Source organism: Fusarium subglutinans (assembly GCF_013396075.1).
Source record: "Fusarium subglutinans strain NRRL 66333 chromosome Unknown NRRL66333_c0000028, whole genome shotgun sequence".
NCBI lineage: Eukaryota > Fungi > Ascomycota > Sordariomycetes > Hypocreales > Nectriaceae > Fusarium > Fusarium subglutinans.
The window spans coordinates 129,539-145,452 of NW_023502091.1; the positions used below are offsets into that span (position 1 = coordinate 129,539).

The following is a 15,914-nucleotide window of genomic DNA, read 5'->3' on the forward strand; positions in this document are numbered from 1 at the left end:
CTGTCAGTTATTTAGCAAGATCGGCAAATCGGGACGAAGGGGCTGGCAACTGACTTGTGCTGTTAGACAGAAAGATGGAATGATGATTCAAAGATGAAAAAGACAGCCCGAAGGTGGAAGTTTTCCCTCTCCCTGATCTCAGCCACCTGGCTTGATTTAGGTGAGGTAGGTGTACCTTAGATGGCATCGAATGTACCTACCGCGGGACACTGATGATTGCGATCTGTACGTAGGGCAGGTGCTAACCATAGTGGGCCTCCCGTTCCCTGATCCATGGTCCATTCGTCAACCAGCCAGCCAGCCTCTCCTCCCGCCAACGGTAATGCTTCAGACTTACACGACGCTGTAGGTTGTTAGGTCTGTCGTTTCCATCAGAAAGACATATTGTCATCCCATCACCAGTGAATTTATGCGAGTCATCTGCAATTGATTCAATTCGGCTTCATGAGCAAGTACAATGATTGAAACGACTTCTCTACATGATAAGAGTCACTGTAATACACACGGGGGAGTCATCAACAGGTTGCATTGACCACACCCTATTCTACCTTACTCAACACAAAATAGCCAGAGACAAGAAGACCTTGTTGTAAGCCGCTTGTTGAAGTGGTCCAGGAGGACAGACCACTCACGATTAGCCGCTCCATCCATTCACCCTAAGCATCAAATTTCAACACCCCGATGCTGCAAGTCGACGGCTTCTGCCACACCTCGATATATTGAACTTAGATCCAAGCCTTTCAAATCACTCGGTAAACCCATCTCGGGACCGCATTGGCACTCATCAGCATCAACCCATCACCTCGGCAGAATATCTTGGTCAGACCGTTCAAAAGAAACCCAGCAACTGCCTAATATCTCAACATCTCTGGCCCCCAACTTCACCCTCCTCTCTAAAGTCCCATCTGCGCCTTGGTCCACACAACTGACCCACCCGCTCGCTGCCTTGTCTCGGCAAGACAATTCAGACTTTCAGAGTTGTCTTGGCTGTGTGTACTTTCTTTTGGCTGGCTGGGTACTCTCCAGGAGCATCAAGTGTCACAGGTTGGGTCCTAGCCGCAGAGCCCCTCCTGCTACCAGCTTGATCGATATCCACACCTCCCATATTCCATCAGCTGGGCCACGCCCCATTCATGATCCAACCGTCTTTTGGTTCACGTTCCCCGACATTCTATCTTTTCCTGTTCAGTCTGGGGAACAATTAACAAACATAAATCTGGTCATAATTGCAGTCTTTGGATCACTCCAAGAACTGTATTGCTTCAATTCCATTGACGAAGCAATTCTGCAAGACCTTATACACAATACCCCATTCAACAACTATCGCGTCTCTTTGTTTCCCACCGCGCCAACCATCGCGCTCCCGACAAGCGCCGGCCGCATGTACGGTCCCCTCCATAACAACTCAAGGCAGCTAACCAGGACAGGTAGCAGGCAGGTAACAAGGTAGCAAGCTTCCGAAGCCAGCTCACAGCTACCAGAGGTGGCATCAAAAGAATAGCTTGAACGCTGCTGTCTGCTTATTCGTGACCTGACTCTCGCAGTAACAAAAGCTACAATTGAGTACCTGACCCATAACACCCCGATGTAGCAGGGCTGCGAGAACAAGGGACCCGGTCTCACGAACCCCTGTCAAACTGGCGTCTGTCTGTCTGCCTTAGTCCGTTGTTGCAACCGCTGGTGCTCCAGCTTTTGGCTCTGCCTGTTTCTTTAAACCTTTCCCCTCCATTCTAACCATTCTCTCTCTTCGGTTCGGCTTTTGGTGAGCTGGTTTTGTTGGACGAACTTGCTTGCTTGCTTCATCGTCGGAGTATCATTGAGCCCTTCATTCAGCATTTGGACCTTCTGTTGGTTTCTATTTATTCAATCTTTCCTTATTGCTGTTCAACTGGATCAGACTAGTTACGCAGCCTCCCGATCTTAGCACACTCGATTTCATAGGTCTCTTAACCGGCCGCGCGACCGCACATCGACCACCAACCGACAAGCTCATCTTTTATTCTTTTGCCGTCACGACAGCTGTTGGTAATCTCGAACCTGTCTCCTGTATCAGGTTTCAATCATCTGTCAACCTTGGGACAGCTGCATCGCAAGGCTTTCTTGCGTCGACGCTTGGTTGGAGCTGTAAATTGTTTTAAGGTCCCCTCTGCCATCGGAGCTCTCAACTATCACCGTCAGGGTAGCTCAATACCACTTAGAAACTCCACGTTCTCGTCATGGCCCTTGAAGCCCCTTTGAGGTCATCGACTGGAAGCCTACCATTCCCTTTCGTTTACCCTCAGACAGACATGTCTGCGCCCACGGAGAATGAGAGCCGTCGCTCTCCATTCAGACCATTGTATGTTGCCTTGGGAGCTATGCGCTTAACGCGAAACCTCTTGGAATCTATATTAACCAATGTCTCAGCTCTTCTCCTCCTCCTGCTACCGATTCGTCCTCGCTTCGACCCAATTCTGCCAATCGCATGTCAAGTAGCTCCTACAATGTCATGAGTCCCAGTGACATTGTGGGTCCTTCTCCAGTCACATCTAATGGTACCGAAACGACCGAGATCGAGGACGATGTCTCAGAGGATATTGAGAAGGAAGTTAGTGACAGAAAGGCTACTCGTCGTTCGGAGGTCAGTCACAATGGGCACCGCCGACATCTTGGGCTATGAATTAACTTAAACACAGCTCTTAATGCTCACAACTAACTTGCCGGAGAGTGTACGCCAGTCTGGCAACGAGGAGGCTATTTCTGTCATTCATGCACCAGAAAGTTTTTCCAGCTGGGTAAGTTTCATAGTCATACTAGATACGACACATTTAACACCTTTCAGGCTGCTCCAGCTGCCGCCGCACCTCCAGCCATGGAGCACAGAGGGCCAAGTCCAAGGACATCTCCAAAATCAGAGGCTGAAAGCTTAGTCTCTCTCAATGGCGGACAAGAGAAGGTCTGCTACCCTCCAACTAAATTTATACCACCTACTAAACGGTCATCAGACATCGACTCATCCCGTTCGACCTCCGATTCTAACCGATGTGAACCCTGTGCGGTACAGCATCGACAGTGCCACACCCCGAGCACAGGACCTGCAATCCATGCTGGACGATGGGGCCCGACTACGCTCGAGTAGTACGAGTAGTCTCGAGAGTAAGTAAATATTAGTTTCGTCGCCGGATCTGGCTAATCTATGTAGAAATTGACGAACAAACCGAGGCTGAGGGTGACGACGAAGACTATGAATCAGAAGCCATGCCGATACCACAGCAACAAGACGAGATTGAGACTCTACGAACAACTCTTGCTGAATGCTGGACCTTGTGCAACAGTTTGTCTAAGCTCAGTTCAATCAATCGTAACCGCGCTCTTGGCAAAAATGGCATTCCTGATGCCCACGAAAAAGCATGGAGGACATGCTGGAAACTTTGTCAGCGGCTCTATCACAGTCGAGATGAGGACATGAGCAATTTCAATGTCAAGGTCAACCTTGATTTGTGTCGCGATTTCTGTCAAGCGCTATTCGATGTCCGGCAGCGTAATGATGAAGCCGCGGACTCGGTTTTGCGTGTTAGCTTTGAGCTCAACAACCAGTAGGTGGCATCAAATAAGTGATGGATCTTACTCTAACAAGTTGGCAGCCTCTATAGTGCTCAGGATGGTACCCTACCGGAGCAGTTCCGAGAACGCACACTGGACTTCTATATCGCGCTTTGTCATCGACTAATGAAGCAACGGAGTGATCTGGCCGAGGAAACCGATCAGTTGCTCAGGGCCTGTTGGGCACTTGCAGAGATGCTCTTCAATCTCAGGCAGAACAGAAGGGATGGAAGACCTCCAGATGAGGAGCTGCTGAGCTCTACTGTCCAAGCCTGCTGGGAGCTATGCGATGTATTCCGAGACAGCTGGACACAAGTTCGACCTGATAGGGGAACACCTCGAGCCGGACACGCATTCCCTCAGCATCTTAATGATCAGAGCGGCCGACAGAGTCGAGGGTCAAACCCATCTTCAGTCCATTCGAGGCATGATAGTGTCAAGAGTGGGCGGCAGGAAGAGAAACCAAGAAACCCAGCTGTTCCAGAAACCCCTGTGACCGAGTTCGAAGACACGCCCATCTCTCCACAGAGTCGTTCGCCAACAATGCCCAACATTCTTGTCCTAGGCACTCCTAGTGATAATAGCCGCGGTCGGTGGTCGAGTAGCGCGTCCAATCTTTCCAGCTACTCAAAGAGCAGCACCAGGACTTCAAGCACAGCCACCACTACAGCTGCATCAGAAGATGCAAACGTGACGCGTGCAAAGGTACTCGTTCTCCGAGCTGCTATGAATCTTGGCTTCAACCGTGATACCATCCATGAGCCTAAAGCCGCTGCTGCTGCATTACAGAAATTTGTGCAGGATCTTCCTCCTGGATCGTTTGGGTCCCTCATTTCTCACTCAACATTGCTATCACAGTACAAAAACTCCGTCCTTACGGATGCCATAATTCCAAGACATCACGCCTTGCCAGCCCGAGGCAAGCGCGTTACTGCCCAGGAGATGGCCAAGAGCATTCAGATGATGATGAAGAGTTCACAGCGGTATGCATATCTCCGAGATCTCTTCAAGGTCGTTTTCCAATTCCCGGTTGAGGAGGTCGACACCCGTCGCAACGTCAGCATTGTGGTGTAAACATACTATTCAACCATATTTATAACCTTCTATTTCGACGCAATGGTTGCGTCGAATTACTTACCCATACTTATGCCACGTTACGTCTAATGTTATTATTTCATACTGAAGAGTGTTTGGGAGTCGGGTCACAAGGATTTAAGGGACTATTCTATGCCAGCATGCTTACGCACATATCACAATTTTTGTATCGGAGATTGGGGAGGCATCCTGAAGCGATTTATGCGGGGGTCTGTTCGTTTCTACTTGCACGAGATACCCTGTTGTAAGGCTCTAGCGGGCGAGTTGATGATATGAGAGAGCTGGAGGGTAAGGCCAGAAATATTTGGATAAATCAATTTTCCAAGCTTAACTATATTATGATGCTATGGTTTATTGTATGACGAGTGGATCGAGATAAGTGCAAGCTATTTAATTCGTTAAACTAAGGGACCTAGGAACTAGGTATCCAAACTGAGTCTCTGCTTAGGTATTTAGCTCTGTGGATTTCAGCTTGGGCATCAACTCTAACACATGCGGCAGGCCTATACGCCTCGTGATATGCATCAAGTCCACAGCTTTGAGGAACCGGTTTCAGAACGCTCAGCTGGTGGTTTTCGCCAAACGTATGACTCTGCCTGTGGACAAGTCAAACAAGGGAAGACGAATCACTGCCTTGAGCAGCGACAAAGAGGCCCAGGACTATCACAGAGAAGAGCTAAGGTGTTTGAGGGATCGCAAGTCCCCATGGACTGGGTTATGTCAAGTATAGTATACAATGTGGGACAGTTCAGCCACCACCTCAGGAGTACGACTTGGCGATGATCAACTTCAGATCCCGGGTGGCACTGAGCCCCTTGGGATCGATCGTGTTCACATTGATTCCCATAGCCACCACTCTAGTTCTTGGAGTCGTGTGAGGAACCTGCTTTGGCAGCTTTGTGCTCGTTGCTGTCGTCAGAAGTGCCCGAAGCAGCAGATTGCCTACGATCTTGTGGGATTTTCTGCTCTGAAGTGTCCTCATCCTGATCTTGTGTTGGTTGCGGTTCGCTTTGTTCAGCCGCTTGCTGAGCTGGTTCGAAGTACTCCTCACAATACACCGGGGCAACATCATCTCGTCTGGGCCTCTCAGACACCTGCTCCTGCTTATGCTCTGCAGTGTGTGATACCTGCCGAGGATACATGAAGTCGGAAAGCTGAGCAAAGTTGGATAGGGGCATTTCCATCTTGATGGACGGTGAGTGTTGGGTAGCGGAGGGCTCCTAGACTCCGCCTCCCACGAACACGGTCTGTTGCGGAGATGAGACTGGCGGGTGAGAGCCAGCTATTGGGTGCTGTCGCAGATAAGAGGCATATGAAGGCTGGGCGTTAGGTGACAGATGAGGTGTCTGGTACAGTGCAGCTTTACAGCTCTCAGGACTTCCCTGCTCTGCTGACTTGATTTGGTGTTGGCCAAAATGAGTGTTAATCGGGGAAAAGTTGGCGTTGAAGTTTGCGCTCGCTTGAGTCTGCCAGGAGTCAGCTAAAGGCATATGCCCCAAGCCAGCCTGAGCTGGTGCTCCTGAGAAGAGGCTATATGAGTTTGTCGGTGGTGAACGAAGGTTTCCCATCTGAGCCATTGGTGCTGCGTGGAACAAGGGGACAGAAGACGGGCTGGGGGATTTTATGTCTTCAAATTTGACTGGTGATTGCGATGGAAGGGATCCAAATTGGTATGGGGGTTGTTGAGAAGGCCCTGCTGAAGCTTTGAAAGACCCTTGGCGAGCTCTCTTGGCTTCAGCCGGTGATCCTCTGTTTCTAAGGTTAGAGAGATACGTGGAAAGGGACATCGGGGCGGTATTCGCAACGTACTCTGAGCCTGGGGAAGCGGAAGAACCAGCTCCAGAGTCAGATCGACGTTCCTTTCGTTTCCTGGATTGCTTGTTGCAAAGGGGAGCTCTACGAGCAAAGATGAATGGGTTAGTTAATTTCAAGAGCAAGAGGCAAGGCCCTTTTTGGCACAAGACAACTCACCCATAGTCAGGATCCTTGCCATATTTGTTCCTCAAATATCGAATCTGGTTGTCTGTCAGTGTTCGGTTGAATCGTTCCCGAAAAGCGTTAGAAATCGCATCGTTGTAGAAATCCTTCTCCATGAGGCTTAAAGCAAAGCGTATCTCGTCAGGTTTGTAAACTGGTTTTCCGGTCATCTTGAAAGAAGTAAGAGAATAAGCAAGATGTGGAACAAGTGTTGAAGGTGTCGAGTAGTCTAAAGTGCAACTGTCCAAGAAATGTCTAAGTTGTCAGCGATGGTGAGTGTTGTGAGGTTGAAGGTGATAGACGGTTGAGTAAAGGTTGTTATTCAGGGGAAATAGAAAGACAATGAATGTCTGAGCTTGATGTTAAGTAGGAAGGAACTCGTTGGCCAATCACGATTCAAGGTTAATCAGCGTCGTTGATTTGAGGCTGTGATTAGGAGCTCGAGTTGTAGATTTAGATTAGTTGCGAATCAACAACTGGCACTGAATCCTGACGTAGCTTAAACGTGGATGAAATTGTGCAATTGGATAAAAGAGAGTATATCAAGGTTGATGATCATCAATGCTTTGATAGAGAAAGAAGAATATGTTTTGTTGTATGTGTAGAGAAAAGCAGCTTTTGGAAGTGGTGTTGTGGTGTGTTAGCGTAGAAGTGGAGAAGAAGAGAAGAAGCAGAAGCGTAAAAGAGGGAGAGGAGGGTTCCTTATGAACTACTTCCTAGAGCAGCGTCTGCTGATTGTTCATGACTCAAACAGTGCAATTGCTTGCATAAAATCATTAGTCTCTATTGTGGCTATGGCTTCCTCACTCGCTCAGTGTCTATGTCTAAGGCAGTTCGTCTGATATTTTCCATCGTATATATCAACTTCGTCTCTTCTTCAAGCAGCTGACTCCCCCTTTCTCTATTAATCACTGGGTCCAGTGGCCAGTCAGAGAGTGCTATATGGGTGCTGCATCACCGACTTGAGTCGGCGGTGAGCCACCACGGCTGAAGACACCCAGCCAGCACCGCACATTTCCCGCGTCATCGTCCTCAACCCAGTCGTCCTGTCCCGCAAGTTCGTCCTCTTCCTCACAGAACAAGGGGGTGTCGAGGTCAAGCATAGCCTGGCGGAACGACTCGAGGAGGCGCTCTGTGGTGGCATCTCGACGCGGGACCATGACGACAGCGCGTGAATCGGAGCCAAGAGCAAGGTGGTCGCTGATGGCTGAGGCGAGAAGCGCAGGGTGTTCATCGTCGTACATGGGATCAGCCGCGAGGACAATCTAGTCACCAGGGGGGTCAGACATCGTTTGTAAGCAAGAGTCATATAAGCATCGCCCTGCAATCGCAATCACAGATCTCTACGAGCAAAAACATACCTTGAACTGATTCGGCTGCCCAAACAGGGTCTGATCGACCTCGTCTTGGCTCCCTCCCCAGGTGAGATCGCCGACTGTGAGTGATCCCCCGCGAGACTTGACAAGCTCAGTGTTCTTGGCCACGTTCTCTCTAAGATTTGGAACGATGTTAGGAAGATCGCTGAGTGCTACGGGGACTTTCCATAGAGCTGCTGCGGCAAGACCCAGGAGGCCAGTCCCAGAACCGAGTTCGAGGACATCAGGTCGTGGTTGACCCAACGTCTCATCGAACAATCGAAATAGTGATGTCTCGGCCATGCGAGGAAGATGCTGCGATAGCACATACGAAGACCCCCAGGTCTTGAAACCCAGAGAATCTCCGGTAAGCGCCGGTTCTCGAATGATCAACTCGAACTCGTCGTTTCCCTCTCCAAAGGGCCATCTGCGAATAACCTCTCCCATGGCCGTACGTCCACACCGCTCCGACATGCGCTTGCTTGCCTGCGTCCAGAGAACCTCCTTCTCATCATCGTCGTCGATCCATGACAAGGGGCTCTTGATGATAGAGGAGAGATATCGAGTAACTTCTGCCTTGCGCTGGCTGGCAAGAGATTCCTGCTCCTCGAGGATCTCGGAGCGACGACGCTTGTGGTTCCATATTGGAGGGCTAAGTTCGAGACTCTGGAGAATGCCTGCTAGTTGAGTGTAGCTGGGACGTTCCCACATTTGGGGGAAATCGAGTGCTTCGACACCCATGATGATGAGCCTGAGTATCTGTTTTCTACACTTATTGGCCAGTTATCGTGAGGTCAACTCAGAGGAATAATCAAAGTGAGAGAAGGAAATTGTCGGTGTGGCAAAAAAAGAAAAAAAAAAAAGAAAAAAGAATTCAAGAGTAACAAGTTCAGAACAGAACCAACTGTTCAACATGCCCTCAGCAAGAACACAAGACTACCTGTATGCTACAGAGCATATCGGAGACACCTCGAGTCTAGAACATAGTCCCTGTTCACTAGGATTTTTTACAATGCAAAGGAGAAGTCCGGGGGGAAAAGAACGCTATTGTAATCCACACATTGTCTCGTCTACTGGCAGCAAATAGAAAAAATTGTTAACAAGAGACAAAAAAAAAGTTATGAATTTTTGGCTAACATCTAATTGGGTCAAGTCTATCTTCCTATCATAGCTCGTGAGTACCTGGGTACTAATGTATCAACGTTGGCGTTCAAGCCACATCATGCAGTATCGCACCGCCACAGCCACGCTCGAATGAGTGATCGGCATGGCCCACGTGGCTGATTGACCAGGGGAAAGGGAGCTATGAACCTCAAACTCCACCGTCTTCCCGATTGGTCGCCCTAGCAATCAATCAATCAATGTCTGTACTGTACAGTGCATCTATCTCATCCTGGCGACATGGTAAACTCCAACCAAACAAACACATAAAGAACATCCCGACAAAGGAGACAAAAGAAAACAACTCTAACAACTTAAGCGACCTCTCTTCTTATCGTTAGGATCACCAAGGCTCGCCCTTCTCCCATCCCACAAACAAATGTCTCAGAACAGGCCCCTCCGGATCGGCATAAACACGGGCATTCTTGAGCTCAACAGCTAGAAATCGACAAGTTTGCCAATCGCTCATGACCTTGCCTGACAATCTGACAATCTCATCGCAAGCACTCTTAAGAGCTCTGTAGCTGAAGTCGAATCTGACGTTTAGGTCTGCGTTCTCCAGCCAAGGCGTCGCAATGGCGGTCTCAACCTGACGAAGCAAGAGTGTAATGCTCGCCTTGGTAGATGTAAAGTTCTCACGGGTAGGGCTATCGCGAGATCGGGTCCAGTCATTCCAGAGCCACTGTAGAAGTGCTTCATTGGAGGTGTCGTGGCCCTGACGTTGATGCTCACGAGCAAAGTCCATGAGCTGCGTGTTGTAGAAGATGCCAGCTTCGTGAAGAAAATCCGAGAGCTGCTTCAGAGCGATGCGTGGTGGGAGGCGATCCACAGGCTGAGCAGGGTGAGCGTCTTCGTAAGAAGCATAGCTTTTGGTTGAACCTTCGCTTTCGTAGGTCTTTGAGTACCGGGACGCACGGCGACGATGACGGCAGCAGCCAGGAACGAAGATGTTTGTTGCAGCTGAAGAGGGAGGATACATTTGACTGTAGTCTTCAACCATGCGAGCAGGCAAGTTTCGGAACGGATCTTGAGTCTGAGGAGGGTGGACAGTGTAGACATATGTTGGGTCTGGGGAGTAAGCTCCAGGAGGCGCCTCTTTGACGAATTGGGATCGTCTGGATGTCATTGTGGATGATGGTTGTTGCTTTGACTGAGACTGAGACTGAGATTGAGACTGAAGTTGATGAGAAAGCCAGAATCAAGATGCTCACATCTGGGCTGATATTTATACATCTTCAAGACAAGTTTGCCTGTGGGACATGGATGTGTTGGTGAATTATCCCCTTCTTCATTCAATGTCTTTAAGATGCGTTGCCGCATACAAGAGTTCATTGTCTATCTCTACAGTATTCAAACAAACTCCTTTTAGCAACGGCCAGTCGCATAAACGGCACAAAGACTAAATAAAGCTCCGTGCTACGATTACTACGCAGTCTCTGCCTTGACATTTCTATGTGCTCTACAGCCCCATTCTAAACTGGACATCCATGATCAGCCGCTATTTGCTAATCCCTCTTCTTTATTCGGAGGGTCCTGTCCTGAATCAGCTCAACACACAAATACGGACGGCCCCCACCAAACTCAAAAACTCAAGAGACCAACCAATGCAACCAACCCTCTCAGCATCCATCCATATCAAACCTGAGGACCCAATCTGGTAAATCCATAGGTAAATCACGCACCCCCATCACATGCGCCTCACGTCATAGTACCACTTCATCTTCCCATGGACCCAGCTATCGTTGTCACTATTGACTGATTTTACTCTCGACTGGGCCAGGCTCTCAACCAAACACCAGGTTTCTTTTATCACTCAATGTTGTGTATATGAATATCACGGTTTCAATTTCAACATTTGCTGTATTGTATTGTTTGGCTTTTGCCTTGCCTAATCTAACTGCCTGGCTTGGCTTGGCTTTGTCTCTGGCCGCGTTTGGCCTATCTTGTCTTCTCATGTGGTATCAAAAAAAGAAAAAGAAAAACGATGCAAATATCAAAGAGAGCTCCTTTCCTGTCCGACAGGTGGCTCGTTTATGCAGATCCTGTTTTCCCAATGCAAAATGCAACTGTAAAAGTTATCCGGTCGTGATGCTGTACGCCGTTGAAATCAAACACCCACACCCTCCCTATCTTGTCCTTGTTCTGTCGTATTATTGCCGCCTTTTAGCTCCTCTCTGGGGGACATTCGCTGTAAATCTCCATCTTCATCGTTTTCAGTCGGTCTCTCATTTCCATCAAATGGCCCAGTTTCCTGCTTGAAGGATTGTCCAACGCTGAAATCTCATGGTGCAGCGTCTCATACTTTTGATAGAATAACTTGAATGCCTGTGCCTTCTGCACAAGATCGTCAGAGAACCTTGATGCTGCAGGTCGCTTCGTGACACCACCCTTGTTGAATCCTTCGACCTTGCGCTTCTTCGCAACAATTGATGCAGCGGGTGCCTCATTCTCCAGATCCGAGGCATTCGTGGGTGGCGATGATGCCAGGGGAGAAGACTTCGTCGGGGACGTGTTCTTGCTCTTCATCGAGGTTGAGGTTATCGTTCCGCGAGAGTTCTGGCTTGCGTCCGATGGTCGATGCTTAAGTCGGGGGGCAGGAAGAGGCTGCTTGGGCTTGATGCGCTTCGACAATGGTGTTCCAGAGCTGGAGCTTGAGTCGTCGTCCTCGCGAGGTCGCTTGGCCGTAATCTGCTGCTTCATTGGCTCCCTTACCACAGGTCGAGGTTTGGCGACGACCGTGTCTCTCATCTTGGGTGCCGGTTTAGGCGCCGCCTTTGGCTTAGGCTTGACCATAGGAGCAGCAGCATCATCTTCTGAGGTGTCTGAGTTAGAAATGATGGCCTGCGATAGAACCCTTCCCCCATTTGCCTTGGGCGCGGCGGTCGGCCGTGCCTTGGTGGGAGATGCTTTAGCAGAAGACACCTTGGATGTCGGCTTGGAGGGTGCAGCTGATACAGTCGTCTTAGCCTTGGATTTACCCAAAAGACGCTTGACCTGGGCCTCCTGTGCAGTGGGTTTCTTGGGCTTAGTAGAAAGAGGGTTTGAGGTGGACCTTGACATAGCCTCTCCTCCTGCCCTTGGCCGGTTGGCATCCTGAGAATCTCCACTATCTCGAGGCGTTGTGCCTCCATCCGCCATTTCAACATTGATTGACGGGGTGCTGACAGTCTTCGTGATCTTGGCCTGCACTCGGCTAAGACTCTTGCCGGTTCCTCGCTCCTCCTTGGGTAGGAGTCTGTCCCACTCTGGCTCTGAGATGGTAACTCTCTGCTTGTCATATTGTCGAACAGCGTTGTCAATCGCTTTCTGTCGTACTTCTTGGGTATCATAATCATAATTCCAAACATCGAGGTCTCTCCAGGACTTCTTCTTCAATGACCATTTGTTGTTATCGTCGAGATCATCAGCAACCTTTCGAAGCGTCGGCTCCATGTCTTCCATCTTGCCTTCCCACTTCTTGGACAGGTAATCAAATGAGCGATCCTGCACAGCGAGCTCATGCACCAGCATGGCTCGGTCTCCCTTGGCTCGGTCAAGGGGCTGTGATGTCGTAGGGTTGGGTGTAAGTGACCCGAGCGAAACTTGACCTGGTGACTGGGGGATCGATCGTGGAGTTGAGTCGAGCAATTTGCTTTTGCTCTTGATAGCTGCCTTCTTCGCGGGTAATCTGTCGACCACGCGAGTCCTTCAAAACATGTCAGTATGATCATCCTAAAACTATATGCAAGTGAGACCGACTTCTCCCGAGAAGCAGCGTGAGCCGCAAGTCCATTTTGAAGAGTCTCGATATCAGAATCTCGTCCTGATTGGGCGCTCTTGCTGGACTTTGCGGTCTTGCCGTCAGTGGTGTTGTCGGCCTTGCCAGTCTTCAATTTCTTCGAAGTAGCGCCCGATGGCTTTTCAAAGAGAGAGCCAGTGTGTGGTATCTTTTCAGCAGTTCGTGTCGATTCGAAAGGTCGTGTGAGGTAAAGATCGTATGGGTTCGAGTCGGAGGGCGGCTCAATGGCGTGGGACTTGGAACCAAAGAGCAAGGTCTGGCACAGGCACATTAGCATTCGAAATCAGGAGCCAAATGACTAGTATTGGATCCGTGTGACAAGAGGTTCCGTGAACTTACAGGATTGGCTCCAAGAGAAAGTTGAATGCCATCTCCGTTCTGGACGCATTTGATCATGTCCTCAATAACATTGTCACTCAAGGTGACTGCAAAAGCCTGGGAAGGTAGGCTGGCATCCTTGCCAGTCGAGCCCTCCAGCTGCAGCCCGCTTTCGGGGACCTTGAGCGAGTTCATACTGGAGGACATCACGAGCCTCTGTAGGCCGTGGGGTGGGAAATGTCGCGGAGTTGAATGTTGTGTCGATAAATGTAGAAGCTGGGCGGAAGTGTGACGTTGGATCGTTCGGTTTCGCAGGTTGAAGATGAAGAGGAGAAGTTCGAAGAACCGTAGCTGAGGAAGTAAGGATTCGTCAATGTGCAATAGTTGGAAAAGAAATCGTGAGGAGCGTTGTCACATTGTCATCCAACAAGGTGAGCTGAGAGAGGCCGCTGTTTTGATGAGATAGGCGTGAGAGGCTAGGCATATGGGGGCCGTTCTCCGATTCAGGAGGACAAAGGGGAGCGCCAGATGGTTTTGTCACTGACAGGCAGTGCAAAGAACCCAACACCTCAAAGCACACAAAGAGTCTCTCCAACGCCCTTTGTGATTTGCAACTCTCGTCGAGAAGCAAAAAACAAGTTGAGGGAGAAAGTTGTTGGAGGGCGGAGATGATGAGGGAATGAGAGCGGCAGCGGCGAGCCCAGGTCAAGGACGGGAGACGAGGGTGTACCAAGGTACTGCGTGCGGAAGGAACTGGGGGGAGGTACCCGTGCCTGCCTGTCTCTCTGCTACCTTACCTCACCAGCAGCAGACCAGCAAGCAACCAAGCAAGCACGTCTGACCTTGACCTTACCTGACGGGCGGGAGTGGGTGCGGCCAAACAGGGAAGTTGACCGGGGTGGACAGTACAGCACAGCACAGCGAACAACACAGCGCAGCACAGTACCAAACTTGGGGTCCGACAGCACAAAACACCGATAGACAGCACCATCACTCAGCAGGGAGATGCTGTCTCTGCCCGAGGTGCCAAGATACCCGCACGGTACGCTACGGAAATTCATCCGGGGTGAGAGTACTTGGCCACTACTCAAGGCTCTATAGTGGTCTCAGTGATGAGAAGCCGACAGGAGGGCTGTGTCTCAGTGGCCTCTCAGAGCTCAGAAGCACTGCAACTCAATCTCCTACAGCAGCAAACTCAAAATCATTTGCTGGACCAAATGTTCCTTTTCTGTACACAAATATCTTCAGCTTCGCTAGCGTGCACTGGGCCGTGGCTGCGGTGGCGTGCCTGATGGTGCGCCTGATGGTGCATGTGGAAGAGTCAGCCGGTCAAGGTCCCATCAGGGGTAGAGGCTAAGTACTGCCCTTGAGCTCTAAGCCACTATAGAGCTCTACAAGCTGCCCTGTAATAGCTTCGGGTCACGGTTGAGTACTTCATAACGACATTCACGGCGAAGAGCGGACCAAGTATCACGAAGAGGCCCACAGCGACCGAGTGAGGTGGTGGATGCATGCAGGGCGTTGTGCTAGTCGAGTAAACTCGTCCCAGAAAAGCGAAAAGCCAAAGGGTTCCTCCCGTCCCGTTCGCCGGCCTCTGGAAGATGTTTGTCTCTCTTTGAGGTATTTGAACATGAACATGGGAGCAAGGATTCTTTCAACGTGAAGCTGGGAAGATGAGAGAAAGGACGACAGGCGAGACAATGGTGCTCTCCAGATTGTCGCATATTGTTTGTTTTCCCGATCCAATTGGTTGTCAGATCGCCAGCCCAGAGAAACGGGACTCGACGGGCTGGATCCAGCGGGCAGGTTGAGCTACGAGCCTAGCGAACGAACGGCCCATTATGAAGTCTGGACGACCCATGGCAAGACATCAAGGGCTCGGTATGGGAGTTTACGGCGGATCTGTCATCCGGCCGGGGGTATTCTGGTTGTGGTTGTGGTTGTAGTCGTAGTCGTAGTCGTGGCCGTGGCCGTGTCCGAGCCGTGGATGGGATGGATGGATGAGCATCCCATCCCATCCCATCTGATCTGTTTAGGCCTCATTCCAGAAACGGCTGGCGGGGCAGTCAGATTTCAGAGGGCTGGAACAAAACTTGCTGAAACAATTGTGCAGCTTGAAAAGGCCATCGCCATGAGTTTCAGCCATTCAAGCCTTGTTGAGGCTTGAATTTCTTTCTTACCCCTTTGTTATCTATCATCTCTCCCTTGAAATGGATCTTTAATAAATGGACTTGGCCCCAATCTCATCTGCCTTGCTGTGCCTGCAATAACAATAGCGCGAGCTCAAACCCCCATACCCATAACCCCTGTCGCCGCGCTTCCAGCGAGCCGGCAACGGATCCATGACCGTTTTGGCCCTACTGACTGCTCACAGTGGATCCGTGACTCTATTTCCAGTGACTCGAATGGAAGGATTGAGCAAGTGGATTGTTAAGCAGAGAAGCAATCTCGACGATTCTTTCAGGCTTCGTTATCTGAATGCCTGCCCGATTGATTATGGAAGCGAAAGAAGGGGACTTGAGAATCAAGAGGCGGATGTCCAGAACCCTGCTTCTTCCAATCGAGCGATGTGAGGCTAAACCGGATGTCTTCAGCCAGCCAGTGGCAGACTAGGAGTGATGTGAGGTGCAGCACAGTGACTCTGCCAC

The 15,914-nt window shown here is 50.1% G+C and overlaps 6 protein-coding genes across 6 annotated transcripts; 1 reads left to right on the forward strand and 5 right to left on the reverse strand.

Annotated features, from left to right (window-relative positions):
- Window positions 1–2,216: 2,216 nt before the first annotated feature.
- Window positions 2,217–4,656, forward strand: FSUBG_3229 (uncharacterized protein; the record flags this gene model as incomplete). The annotated part of the gene is made up of 7 exons (XM_036681087.1): window positions 2,217–2,338; window positions 2,407–2,620; window positions 2,676–2,774; window positions 2,822–2,935; window positions 2,985–3,135; window positions 3,182–3,575; window positions 3,624–4,656. The coding sequence occupies 7 exons, from the start codon at window positions 2,217–2,219 to the stop codon at window positions 4,654–4,656; spliced, it is 2,127 nt and encodes a 708-aa protein (XP_036541190.1).
- An 878-nt stretch (window positions 4,657–5,534) lies between these two features.
- FSUBG_3230 (uncharacterized protein) lies at window positions 5,535–5,861 on the reverse strand (the record flags this gene model as incomplete). Its single annotated transcript, XM_036681089.1, has 1 exon — window positions 5,535–5,861. One exon carries the CDS (start codon window positions 5,859–5,861, stop codon window positions 5,535–5,537), a length of 327 nt encoding a protein of 108 aa, XP_036541191.1.
- A 36-nt stretch (window positions 5,862–5,897) lies between these two features.
- Window positions 5,898–6,824, reverse strand: FSUBG_3231 (uncharacterized protein; the record flags this gene model as incomplete). The annotated part of the gene is made up of 2 exons (XM_036681090.1): window positions 5,898–6,546; window positions 6,649–6,824. The coding sequence occupies 2 exons, from the start codon at window positions 6,822–6,824 to the stop codon at window positions 5,898–5,900; spliced, it is 825 nt and encodes a 274-aa protein (XP_036541192.1).
- A 768-nt stretch (window positions 6,825–7,592) lies between these two features.
- FSUBG_3232 (rapid response to glucose 1) lies at window positions 7,593–8,750 on the reverse strand (the record flags this gene model as incomplete). Its single annotated transcript, XM_036681091.1, has 2 exons — window positions 7,593–7,919; window positions 8,016–8,750. 2 exons carry the CDS (start codon window positions 8,748–8,750, stop codon window positions 7,593–7,595), a joined length of 1,062 nt encoding a protein of 353 aa, XP_036541193.1.
- Window positions 8,751–9,513: 763 nt separating this feature from the next.
- On the reverse strand, window positions 9,514–10,296 carry FSUBG_3233 (uncharacterized protein; the record flags this gene model as incomplete). Its single annotated transcript, XM_036681092.1, has 1 exon — window positions 9,514–10,296. The coding sequence occupies one exon, from the start codon at window positions 10,294–10,296 to the stop codon at window positions 9,514–9,516; it is 783 nt and encodes a 260-aa protein (XP_036541194.1).
- Window positions 10,297–11,333: 1,037 nt separating this feature from the next.
- Window positions 11,334–13,461, reverse strand: FSUBG_3234 (uncharacterized protein; the record flags this gene model as incomplete). Its single annotated transcript, XM_036681093.1, has 3 exons — window positions 11,334–12,855; window positions 12,909–13,204; window positions 13,288–13,461. 3 exons carry the CDS (start codon window positions 13,459–13,461, stop codon window positions 11,334–11,336), a joined length of 1,992 nt encoding a protein of 663 aa, XP_036541195.1.
- Window positions 13,462–15,914: the final 2,453 nt, after the last annotated feature.